Below are 13776 nucleotides of genomic sequence, written 5' to 3'. Positions count from 1 at the left end.
TTTAAAGAATATTTTTTTCAGGCATCATCAGCCCCCGAAACGTGGATTTTTAAAGAATATTTTTTTCAGGCATCATCTGCCCCAGAAACGTGGATTTTTAAAGAATATTTTTCGAGGCATCATCAGCCCCAGAAACGTGGATTTTTAAAGAATATTTTTTCAGGCATCATCAGCCCCAGAAACGTGGATTTTTAAAGAATATTTTTTCAGGCATCATCAGCCTGAGAAACGTGGATTTTTAAAGAATATTTTTTCAGGCATCATCAGCCCCAGAAACGTGGATTTTTAAAGAATATTTTTTCAGGCATCATCAGCCCCAGAAACGTGGATTTTTAAAGAATATTTTTTCAGGCATCATCAGCCCCAGAAACGTGGATTTTTGAAGAATATTTTTTCAGGCATCATCAGCTTCATAAATGTGAATTTTTAAGGAATGTTTTTGAGACATCATCAGCCCCAGAAACGTGGATTTTTAAAGAATATTTTTCGAGGGATCATCAGCCTCATAAACGTGGATTTTTTAAGAATATTTTTTGAGGCATCATCAGCCTCATAAACGTGGATTTTAAAAGAATATTTTTAGAGGCATCGTCAGCCCCAGAAACGTGGATTTTTAAAGAATATTTTTCGAGGCAACATCAGCCTCATAAACGTGGATTTTTAAATAATATTTTTTCAGGCATCATCAGCCCCAGAAACGTGGATTTTTAAATAATATTTTTTCAGGCATCATCAGCCCCAGAAACGTGGATTTTTAAATAATATTTTTTCAGGCATCATCAGCCCCAGAAACGTGGATTTTTAAATAATATTTTTTCAGGCATCATCAGCTACAGAAACGTGGATATCCGCCCAATAAAAATTTAGGCGACTGCAATGTCCCGAGCATAGTTGAGCCAAAACTACTGTAGTTTGTAGTGACAGCTTACGCTCCTCAGCTCTCACGGTAACACCCAAGCAAGTACTGCAAGGAAGGCATCTCATTGTGTTGCTATACCGGAAGAATCTTTGACTCCTCATGTATATGGTCCACTGAAGATTTGAGGAGGCACCCTGTTGCTGTTCTCAGGGCGGCATTCTGGCAGGTTTGAATCTTTTTCCAATTCGTATCACATAATCCCGGGGACCAAACTGGCTCCGCATAGCTTACCACAGACGGGCCTATTGCCTTATTGTGGTCAATAAGGTTTCTTTATCTGCAGGACCTTGAGGACCTTGTTCCTACTTTTCAGTTTGTCGTAGATAGCTGTGGCGTGCGCGATGGCTTGAAAGTAGTGTCGAATGTGACCCCTAAAACTTTGGGGCAGTTTGTTGCCGGAATTCTGCTACCGTCGACCACGACATTCAATTCTCTCCCAAACTGCGCTGTCGATGTGGTGAACAGAGTGACTATAGATTTTGTGGTGGAAATCTGCATATTCCTCGCGTGGAAAAAGGTGGTAAGATCGGTTAAATAGGAGTTCAGTCTATCACAGATGTCAACAGGGAATGTTGCTGACGCCAGGATCGTGCAATCGTTCGCATACGTTACGACCTCGATGCCGTCTGGAGGGGGCGTAATACAGGAGAGGTAGAGGTTTAACAGTTCCGGAGATATCACCCCACTTTTGGGAACTCCCTGTTTCACTCTACGGGGTTTGGACTTCTTGTTCCTGAATTCCACGTACGACTGGCGTCCACACGTATAGTTGACTATCCAACGTTTCAAGCTTGGCCGGAGGATTGTCTGCTCAAAGTCTTCAAACAGCGTGGAGTGCCTGGCTGTATCAAAGTATTTTGATAAGTCAAGCGCCACCATCACTGCTCTATCACACGGTTGTCCCTGGTTGAGTCCTTGACAAATATATGTGGAGATGACGTGCAGCGCTGTTGTCGTGCTGTGCTGCTTACGGAATCCATGCTGATGATAAGCAACTTGATAGCTGTTCCTGGGGAGCACTAAGGCCTCAAGGGTTTTTGCTACGGGCGACAAAAGTGAAATCGGCCTGTACGATTCACTTTTGCTGAGAGAACTTTAGTGAGATACTCCACTCCCGGCTCATCCAGCTGCTTCAGCATTACCATGGAGATTCCATCAGGGCTCAACGCTTTGGATGATTTAGCGTTCCTGATTGCATTCGCAACATCATCCATTGTAAACTGTCGGGGTTCATCCTCGGCAGGAAGAGGTCTGATGCGACGTAATACTCTGCTCTTCGCCCTGTCACTCTCGGGGTGCTCGACAAACTGTCGATTAAAATAAGTTCGGGTCAGTCAACGTAACGTCGCCAAATGTGACTGAGGTCCTATCTTCCATTCTTCCAGGGTTCGAGAGTGACTTAACCGTTGCCCTCAATTCACTTTTACCGGCTCCAATGTTGCAACTCTTCAGATGATTTAACCACTTGTTCCGCTTATGTTCGCCGACTCTGGGGTCACTGGGGTTGGCTCGACAAAGCTCATCACGCTCATTTGCTAATCCCGTCGCCTCTGCTAGGATATGGCGAGCGGCTGCAGCAGTGATGATGTCTCGGAATGTCCTTTCCGCTACCCGAACATCAGAAGGATTGGGCAGTTCTCTGAAGCGGTGATTGCTGAACTCACCTATGTTTGACGAACGTGCGGTGTTCAGAGGTGATGAAATCGGGTGGTCTGCTAATGGAGACAATTACGGGGAGATGGTCTGACCCAAGGGAAGTGACAGGTTGCCAAATGTCATTTGTCAGACCAGGTGACACGATGTCTTAGAACTGTGACACTCTCCTCTAATTTTGGTAGGGGCGTCCTCATTGAACGTGCAAAACGTAGAGCTATCAATCTGCTCAGCCAGCGCTGTACCCCTCTGGTCGTTTTCGAGGGCCGAATGCCAGATCTCATGATGCGCATTAAAGTCCCCCAGGACCAGACGATTAGGACTTCCAAAAGCGGGCTAATGTCAGGCCCGTAATCTGAGATACAGCTATTTGTCGGCGGGATATATACGTTCAGCAACTCAATCTAGGCAGTTCCACACCTGACTGCTACCCCCACACATTCCTTGTACGGGTCATTATAGACAGGCTCACGCGAGATAGGTCTGTATTGGACAGACTGGTGGAATAGGAAAGCTAATCCCCCACCTCCACATCTGGTGCAATCCTTCCTTAACACGTTGTCACCATCACAACGTTGTAAGCTGCAGTTGTTGTTGAGATTGGTTTCTTGCACCGCCGCGACCTTGATATTCTTCTGACTCATGAAATCTACTATTTCCTTGATCTTACCTCAGAGTCCATTGCAATTGAGTTGCAACAAGGATGCATTTTCTGGGATTGGGACAACAACGGCTGGTGTTAAAGGCTGCGTGTGCGGTTGCTGTCGAGGGGACTGCTGGGGAGTTTCATAATCAGACGGCGAAGGAGTTTCGTAATCCGATGACGACTCAATGGTCCCTGTCGTAGTCCCTCACGTGGACAAGTCCAGAGCAACCCCTTAGATGCACCCACTCCTGAAATCTATTGCCTCTCACCGAAGGCTGGATATGGGTGAAAATGCCAATGTGACAAACTGAGCCCAAATAAATTGGTCCTAGGTTTTCCTCCGTCCCGCCACGGACTAAAAGAATTCGGAGCAGGCATTCCAGAAAAACGAAACAAATACGAACACATGTACACTGAGGTGGCAGCCGCTGGCCGGAACATTGATGTTGTTTGGTTCCGGGTCAATCCGGTATGAAAGAATCCGCTGCCGTGGGATTGGGCATCATCTGCCCCAGAAACGTGGAATTTTTAAAGAGTTTTTTCCAGGCATCATTAGCCCCTGAAATGTGGATTTTAAGGCCCAGAAACGTGGATTTTTAAATAATATTTTTTTAGGCATCCTCAGCCCCAGAAACGTGGATTTTTAAAGAATATTTTTAGGCATCATCAGTCCCAGAAACGTGGATTTTTAAAGAATATTTTCAGGAATCATCAGTCCCAGAAACGTGGGTTTTTAGAGAATATTTTTCAGGGACCAACAGCCTGAAAAACGTGGATTTTTAAAGAATAATTTTCAGATATTATCAGCCTCATAAACGTGGATGTTTAAAGATTTTTTTTAGGCATCATCAGCCCCAGAAACGTGGATTTTTAAGGATTTTTTCAGCGATCATTAACCTCATAACCGTGAATTTTTAAAGAATATTTTTCAGGGACCATCAGCCTCATAAACGTGGATTTTTAAATTTTCAGATATTATCAGCCTCATAAACATGGATTTTTAAAGAATATTTTTTTCAGGCATAATCAGCCCCAGAAATTTGGATTTTTAAAGAATATTTTCGGAGGCGTCAAAACGTGAATTTTTAAAAAATATTTTTGATGCATTATCAGCCCCACAAACGTGGATTTTTAAAAGGAATATATTTGTGGGACTAACTCAGCGTTGAAAGTGGATTTTTAAGGAATATTTATGAGGGATTTCCGCAGCTATAAAGGTGGATTTTTAAGGAATATTTTTGATTTTGAGGGAAGACCGGTTTAGTCAAAGCATGGCCAGGAAAAGCTTATAGAAATGCATACGCTACTATTGTCAGCTGAAATGCCCAATGACCTAACCCTCAACGTACCCCTGAGGGTTACGTCTGTGGACGTCTCAAATTAGTAAATATTACATTGTTAAATTATATATTGTGATAGTGTGTATTATTTTTAAAAATAAAAATTATTTTTAATTTACTTACGAAAAACAAAAAATTAAATATGCACAGCACATATTTGCCAAACCAAACGCCGCAATCGGAACCCATTTTTATTGTTGTTGTTTTTACTGCAAGTGTTGTTGTATTTGGGTAAAACTTCGTAGATTTATTGAATTCACTTGACTTGTGGTCGTGGTGCTGATGATATCTGGTTATTGGAAATTGGTTTCGTTGCAATGCCTGCTTGTCTCACTCGCTAAGTGGACTTGGTCAACGCGATAGTTGTAATTCAAATGATGACTGGGGTCGAACGAACCACTTCGTTGTTACGTTACGTTATTTGGTGATATCTGTAAAAAATGTTTATGGAAAACGGAGAAGAAGAAAATAAGTTTATTGATTGAATAAATGAAATGCATAAATAAAAATATTGTATTTATTGAAATTGTTTAATTTTCAATTTACATTGAGAGTTGAAAGCGCCAAAGCGTTATGCTTTGAGACTTTGTTTTTGTTGTGTATTTTTTCTGTAACAAAAAAAGAAATCATCGTTTTGTCATTGGAATTTTAATGACAATAAAAAAGGGGATTTGATGCATGGTGAGCTGTGCTTTGTGGCTTTGCATAAGCCCAATGCATTTTGGAGAAATTTTCCATATTGAAAAAATAATAATAGTAGGAATATGAAATTTTATAGAGATTTTTTTTCGATTGATAATAATTCGACATATGCCTAGACTTCGGAATGTGTTTGCTAAAAAATATAAAAAAGTCCAATTTTTTTTTAGTAACTGTGCAGAATATTAGGTTTAAGGAATTTTTTTAATAGACGATGTGGGGCGATAGTAGTTTATAATTGAAAAAATGACAAAAACCATATAAAAAATAAGACGCAAAGTATAAAATGCAACATAAAACATATAAAAACATTATATATTAAATTTCAAATATAAAATACGAAATATAAAATATTTATAAAAATATAAAAAATAAAATATAAATTATAAAATATGACATAAAATATAAAAAATATTAAATATAAAATACAGAATATAAAGTATAAAATATAAATTATAAAAAGTAAACATAAGTCGGATCAAAATAATGACAAATCCTTAGAACAAAAGACGGCCTTAGCAGCACACTGCACATTAACTGGACATACACCAGATTTCATAGATGTGGATATATTAACACAAAAGAGCAATAACAATAGACGATGTACCTTACAAATGTTGCACATAATAAATAATCCTGCAGACGTTAGAATGAACTATAAAACTGATACTGACCACTGTGTACACATATACAGGAACTTAGACAACAAACACTCACGACAACAAGAAAGAAAAACTTAGTTTAGCTTAAACGGCGCACAGTGGTCCAGAATCGTTTTTTTCCTGGTCAAAATTCTGTAACTTTTGAACGGATAGAGATATTTTCATAATTTTTTTTTTTTTTTTGTTAGATAGATAACACAATCAGCTATCAGACGAATTATAAGCGGTAGATGCAGAGAAATTCAAGGTCAAAGTTAAACTTTTGAGTTTTCCAACTATTTTTCATCAAAATATGAGTGTTTTTGTGGTTGTTTTATCTTCCTATGTATTAAAGATGGTCAAACACCAACAAATAAATATTAACATTAGCAAAAATTAAAAAAAAATCGAAAAAAAATGTTGACAAATTTTTTTTTTCAAAAATTTGTATAAAAAATTTTTAAAAAAAATTAATTTTTTTCAAAAATTAAAAAAAATATTCCTTGGGTTTTCATAAAACTTATATAATTCGTATAAAAACTCATATACTCAAAAATATGTTAATTTGTGTCAAAAACCTGTAATTCATATGGAAACAGTATAGAAAAACACACATTTTTACCCATGTAATTTCAATAAATTGAAAAAAGTGTTAAACGGACTGAACGGGACGGGTACAAAAGTATATATGTGCTAAAAGAGGAGACCCTTGGGCATCTTTCTGTGAAAACAGAAATTTGTTCCATGTTGTTCCACCAAAGTCCTAGTCCACTAAATTTGGAATTTCATAAAATTTAGTACCTGAAGAAAAATAAAATAGCTCATGTTGTGTAAACGCTACGGTAATAAAATGATTTTTAACGGCCACAATCCTACCTATCTTACAAAAAAACAAGGAACGCAATAACTGTTATAGTTTCCGAGAAATAGCTACGTCTTTCTCGAGAAATTTGCAAAACTTACGTATTTCCCAAAAATGGGGAAAATGTTCGTCTTTAGGGGCACACCACGCCCACACATTCCAATATTTTGACCTAATTTTTTGGTTTCCTTAGTTTTAATATGTTTACTATAGAATCCCATATAGAAATTAAATATCTTTGATAAAACAAAATTTTGATTTTTGGCCAGGAAAATCGATTCTTGAACCATTGTGCGGCGTAAGAAACCAGAGGCTTTTCTCTTTAAATATAATCTTTGTGTTATAATTGTTATTATCAAATTGTAAATGTATGTTATTTTTGTAGTTTATCCCTGAAGATGGTTGACGAAGTCAACCGAAATATTGGAACAAAAATAAAATTTCTAAACTAAAAATAAACAACGTTTTTTTCACTGACCTTCAGTCGAAATATACATCAAATATAAATAAAAAATAAAATATTGAATATAAAATTTAAAATATATAAATATAATATTAAATCTAAATATGTAAAGTTAAATATAAAATTATAATTTATAATTTGGACATAAGACTTTATAACTTTATGATTTAAATTTTTATAATTTTTTTTAATTTATAATATTTTATTTTATAATTTTCTAAATTATAATTTTTTAATTTATGATTTTTTAATTTATAATTTTTTAAAATATAATTTTTTAATTTAAAATTGTTTTAATTTCCAAATCTTTTAATTTATAATATGTTAATTTATGATTTTTTAAATTAGTTTTATGATTATTTATGATTTTTTAAATTATTTAATTTAATTTTTTAATTTTTTAAATTATAATTCTTAATTCATATTTTTTTAATTATGATTTCTTAATTTATATTTTTTTTATTCATAATTTTTTAATATATAATTTTTTTAATTTGTGATTTGTTAATTTATATTTTTTTAATTTATGATATTTTAATTCTTTTAATTAAAATTTTTCAGTTTATAATTTATAATTTTTAAATTCATAATATTTTCATTTATAATGTTTTAATTTATAAGTTTTAAATTTTTAATTTATAATTTTTTTAATTTATATTTTTATAATTTTTTGATTTATAATTTTTTTAATTTATAATTTTTTAATTTATGATTTTGTAATTTATATATATTTTTTTTAATTTTTGGTATTTTAATTTATAATTAATTATTTTAATTTAATTTATAATTAATTAATTTAATTAATAATGTTTTAGGATTTAATTTTTTAATTTATAATTTTTAAATTTATAACTATTTAAATTATAGTTTTTAATTTATAATGATTTAATTTATAGCTTTTAATTTTATAATTATTTAATTTATAATTTTTTAGTTTATAATTTTTTAATTTCCAATCTTTTAATTTATGATTTTTTAAATTATTTGATTGTTTTAATTATAATTTTTAATTCATATTTGTGATTTGTTAATTTATTTTTTTTAATTTATGATATTTTAATTCATAATTTTTTAATTAATATTTTTTTTAATTAAAAATTTTAAGTATATAATTTATAATTTTTAAATTCATAATTTTTTTCAGTTATGATGTTTTAATTTATAATTATTTAAATTGCATATTGATAGTATAAAATATTTTAATAATATTTAATATTTTTAATTAAAAATTTTAAGTATATAATTTATAATTTTTTAATTCATAATTTTTTCATTTATAAATTTTTAATTTATAATTTTTTAATTTATAATGTTTAAATTTATAATTTTTTAATTTTAATTTTTTTTAATTTATAATGTTTTAAATTATAATTTTTAATTTATAATTTTTAAATTTATAATTATTTTATTTATATTTTTTTAATTCAAAAGTTTTAGAATTTGTAATTTTTTACTTTACATTTTTTTAATTTCTAATTAAAAAAAATCATAAATTAACATATAATAAGTTAATTTATGATTTTTTAATTTATAATTTTTAATTCATATTTTTTTAATTTATGATTTCTTAATTTATAACTTTTTAAGTTATAAAGTTTTAATACATAATTTTTTAAATTATAATTTTTTAATTCGTATTTTTTATTTATGATTTCTTATTTTTTTAATAATAATTTATAATTTTTTAAATCATATTTTTTTTATTTATGTGAATTGTGAATTTTGTAATTTATGGTGTTTAACTTATATTTTTTTTAATTAATAATTTTTTAATTAATATTTTTTAGTTTATAATTTTTTAATAATTTTATAATTTTCTACTTTACATTTTTATAATTTTTTAAATTATATATTTTTTTAATCTATATTGTTTTAATTTATATTTTTTAATTAACATTTTTACAATTTTTTGATTTAAATTTTTTAATTTATGTTTTTTTAATTTTTATTTTCTTTTTAAAATTTTTGAGTTTTTAATTTTAATATATAATTTTGTAATTTACAACTTATACTTATACTAAAGAATAAAAATAATAATTTTAACCAAATTTGCGTACCTTATGTGCAAAGAAGAACCCTAACAATAAAACTCTCTACTCCTTAGCGATAACAAACCTTCTCGTTAACAAAAGATCCCAACACATTTTTTCTTTCCTTTACAGTTTCAGCGCTTTTTTGTAACTTTTTCACGAGTTTCTTTCAACTCAGGAGAGACTTATGGGAGTGAGGCTGAATTGAACACACAACGTTGAAGGAAAAAAACAAAAACATATAAAAATATGCTCCAGTTTCATTCTTTTGTCTCCAGTTTCATGTTTGTCAATAACATTTATGTTTTCAAGCTAAACTTGTATTCAAGAAGCAACAACGCTGCTTCGACGTTGGGCAAGTACTACGATGATGATATGCATTCATAGCTCGTGACATTGTTTACATAGAAATGAATGAATTAAAGTTTGATGTTTGTGCAACAGTGGTCGACTTTTTGGGGGAGCTACTGCTAAGATAAATGGGGTAACATTTTAGGAAAATATAATGTAATATTTTTTTCTAAAAAATTATACATCTTCAAATTAATGTTTATTGTGTCCAAGATTTCGATTTAGCAATCATAGATTATACTAATGTATTACAAATTAATTTCGAAAATCTCCTTTTGAATAGCTTTACAACAAATCGTATTAAGAAGTTAATATACCTTTAGCTAAGCCTTTCAAGCAAGGCCATAATCAGTGGAAGAACACATTTTCATGTAATGTATGCACGAACAGTTGCAGCTGCCAGCAAAAAAAAAAAAAAAAAAACAGCCCAGAAAAGCATCCATGGAATCGCATATTCAAAGCCATTCATCGTGGCAGCCTAAGATGACAATAAATACTGAGAAGCGTGCAAGCATAAAAATGTTTACACAAATGCTTTTTTCAACAACGAAAAGATAGGTACTTTAATAGGGTGGATCTTTTACACTTTCGACTAAAGCTCTTATGTACGTATATACCGGAAGGAAGGACCGAATATATTACGACCAGAAGCAGAAATTGAAGATGTCAACAGGGAAAAAACATTGCTGTCATAAAAAATCACCGTTTGTTTCTAAAATCAGTTCCCAGAGGTTTTTGTCTCAAGACAAGATTAGTCTCCCCGCCATTCCATCTTAATATTTGCAAAAATTTCAAGTACGTTTGTTTGACAGCTCGTTTGTTCATTCGCTACTAGCAGCTCGCTGCTGCTGTAGGCAATGTTTGGTAATCTAAATAAAGTTTTGAATACAAAAAAAGTTTTCTAGCTTTTTGTTGTTAGTTTTTTTTTGTGTTGCAAAGCGAAAAAAATTAGATGTGAACACAAAAAAACTAAAACTTGTTAATGAGAAATTTCCATTAGAAAATATTTGGCCAAGAACTAAAAAACTGTCAGCAATGACAGGGCAATGCACTTTTTTCCTTCGACGGACTGACTTCACATCGCATTGTAACAAATTAAACAAAACGTAATGTAACACAAGTTATGTACGATTGGATGTGTGTGTGCGTGAATGACATTTAAAGGGAAACACATAGCGTGACACTGATTAGTTGACAAATAGCTGGATAGTATAAGTCAACAACGTAGTTGAATGGAATTTTCTTTACATTTTCTAATAGAAAGAAAGGTGGGTTCTTAAGACCGTTTCTGAAAGAGAGGGAGCTTCTATAGACCCTTTCTAAAAGAAATGGGACTTCTATAAAAAAAAGGTGCTGCTTCTGTAGACCCTTTCTGAAAAAAGGGTGCTTCTATATACCCTTTCTGATAGAAAGGGTGCTTCTACATTCCCTTTCTGACAGAAAGGGTGCTTCTACATACCCTTTCTGATAGAAAGGGTGCTTCTACACACCCTTTCTGATAGAAAGGGTGCTTCTACATACCTCTGGAGCGGTGGTTCCTATAGACCGTTCCTGAAAAAAGGTGGGTTCTAAAGACCGTTTCTGAAAGAAAGAGAGCTTTTATAGACCACTTCTGAAAGTAAGGGTGCTTCTATAGATCCTTTTTAAAAGAAATGGGGCTTCTATAGAAAGGGTGCTTCTGTAGATCCTTTTTAAAAGAAATGGGGCTTCTATAGAAAGGGTGCTTCTGTAGACCCTTTCTGATAGAAAGGGTGCTTCTACATACCCTTTTTGATAGAAAGGGTGCTTCAATAGACCCCTTCTGAAAGAAAGGGTGCTTTAATAGATAGACCCCCTCTGAAAGAAAGGGTGCTTCTATAGCCCCTTTCTGAAAGAAAGGGTGCTTCTATAGTCCCTTTATGAAAGAAGCGGTGCTTCTATAGTTCCTTTCTGAAAGAAGGGGTGCTTCTATAGACCCTTTATGAAAGAAGGGGTGCTTCTATATTCCCTTTCTGAAAGAAAGGGTGCTTCTATAGTCCCTTTCTGAAAGAAAGGGTGCTTCTATAGTCCCTTTATGAAAGAAGGGGTGCTTCTATAGCCCCTTTCTGAAAGAAAGAGTGCTTCTATAGTTCCTTTCTGAAAGAAGGGGTGCTTCTATAGCCCCTTTCTGAAAGAAAGAGTGCTTCTATAGTTCCTTTCTGAAAGAAGGGGTGCTTCTATAGCCCCTTTCTGAAAGAAAGAGTGCTTCTATAGTTCCTTCCTGAAAGAAAGGGTGCTTCTATAGTCCCTTTCTGAAAGAAAGGGTGCTTCTATAGTCCCTTTCTGAAAGAAAGGGTGCTTCTATAGTCCCTTTCTGAAAGAAAGGGTGCTTCTATATTCCCTTTCTGAAAGAAAGGGTGCTTCTATAGTCCCTTTCTGAAAGAAGCGGTGCTTCTATAGTCCCTTTCTGAAAGAAAGGGTGCTTCTATAGTCCCTTTCTGAAAGAAAGGGTGCTTCTATAGTCCCTTTCTGAAAGAAAGGGTGCTTCTATAGTCCCTTTATGAAAGAAGCGGTGCTTCTATAGTTCCTTTCTGAAAGAAAGGGTGCTTCTATAGACCCTTTATGAAAGAAGGGGTGCTTCTATAGTCCCTTTCTGAAAGAATGGGTGCTTCTATAGTCCTTTTCTGAAAGAAAGGGTGCTTCTATAGTCCCTTTCTGAAAGAAAGGGTGCTTCTATATTCCCTTTCTGAAAGAAAGGGTGCTTCTATAGTCCCTTTATGAAAGAAGGGGTGCTTCTATAGCCCCTTTCTGAAAGAAGGGGTGCTTCTATAGCCCCTTTCTGAAAGAAAGGGTACTTCTATAGTCCCTTTCTGAAAGAAAGGGTGCTTCTATAGTCCCTTTCTGAAAGAAAGGGTGCTTCTATAGTCCCTTTCTGAAAGAAAGGGTGCTTCTATAGTCCCTTTCTGAAAGAAAGGGTGCTTCTATAGTCCCTTTCTGAATGAAAGGGGTGCTTCTATAGTCCCTTTCTGAAAGAAAGGGTGCTTCTATAGTCCCTTTCTGAAAGAAAGGGTGCTTCTATAGTCCCTTTCTGAAAGAAAGGGTGCTTCTATAGTCCCTTTCTGAAAGAAAGGGTGCTTCTATAGTCCCTTTCTGAAAGAAAGGGTGCTTCTATAGTCCCTTTCTGAAAGAAAGGGTGCTTCTATAGTCCCTTTCTGAAAGAAAGGGTGCTTCTATAGTCCCTTTCTGAAAGAAAGGGTGCTTCTATAGTCCCTTTCTGAAAGAAAGGGTGCTTCTATAGTCCCTTTCTGAAAGAAAGGGTGCTTCTATAGTCCCTTTCTGAAAGAAAGGGTGCTTCTATAGTCCCTTTCTGAAAGAAAGGGTGCTTCTATAGTCCCTTTCTGAAAGAAAGGGTGCTTCTATAGTCCCTTTCTGAAAGAAAGGGTGCTTCTATAGTCCCTTTCTGAAAGAAAGGGTGCTTCTATAGTCCCTTTCTGAAAGAAAGGGTGCTTCTATAGTCCCTTTCTGAAAGAAAGGGTGCTTCTATAGTTCCTTTATGAAAGAAGCGGTGCTTCTATAGTTCCCTTCTGAAAGAAGGGGTGCTTCTATAGACCCTTTATGAAAGAAGGGGTGCTTTCATAGTCCCTTTATGAAAGAAGGGGTGCTTCTATAGCCCCTTTCTGAAAGAAAGAGTGCTTCTATAGTTCCTTTCTGAAAGAAGGGGTGCTTCTATAGCCCCTTTCTGAAAGAAAGAGTGCTTCTATAGTTCCTTTCTGAAAGAAGGGGTGCTTCTATAGCCCCTTTCTGAAAGAAAGAGTGCTTCTATAGTTCCTTTCTGAAAAAAAGGGTGCTTCTATAGTCCCTTTCTGAAAGAAAGGGTGCTTCTATAGTCCCTTTCTGAAAGAAAGGGTGCTTCTATAGTCCCTTTCTGAAAGAAAGGGTGCTTCTATAGTCCCTTTCTGAAAGAAAGGGTGCTTCTATAGTCCCTTTCTGAAAGAAAGGGTGCTTCTATAGTCCCTTTCTGAAAGAAAGGGTGCTTCTATAGTCCCTTTCTGAAAGAAAGGGTGCTTCTATAGTCCCTTTCTGAAAGAAAGGGTGCTTCTATAGTCCCTTTCTGAAAGAAAGGGTGCTTCTATAGTCCCTTTATGAAAGAAGCGGTGCTTCTATAGTTCCCTTCTGAAAGAAGGGGTGCTTCTATAGACCCTTTATGAAAGAAG

At 33.8% G+C, this 13776-nt stretch overlaps 1 protein-coding gene across 4 annotated transcripts in view; it reads right to left on the bottom strand.

Annotated features, from left to right (window-relative positions):
* Tsp66E (Tetraspanin 66E) overlaps positions 1–13776 on the bottom strand; it is a 193696-nt gene that overhangs the window by 55166 nt on the left and 124754 nt on the right. For all 4 annotated transcript variants that reach the window (XM_073985788.1, XM_073985785.1, XM_073985786.1 and 1 more), the window contains exon 5: positions 4682–4989. In XM_073985788.1, the coding sequence (XP_073841889.1) occupies positions 4682–4747 (66 nt within the window). In that variant the 5' untranslated portion in view covers positions 4748–4989. The remainder of the gene's footprint in view (positions 1–4681; positions 4990–13776) is intronic.

Source organism: Musca autumnalis, unplaced genomic scaffold, assembly GCF_047663935.1.
Source record: "Musca autumnalis isolate F117 unplaced genomic scaffold, ASM4766393v1 scaffold_4, whole genome shotgun sequence".
NCBI lineage: Eukaryota > Metazoa > Arthropoda > Insecta > Diptera > Muscidae > Musca > Musca autumnalis.
The sequence above is the reverse complement of the archived record's forward strand: the minus strand, read 5'-3'. Positions and strand labels throughout refer to the sequence as shown.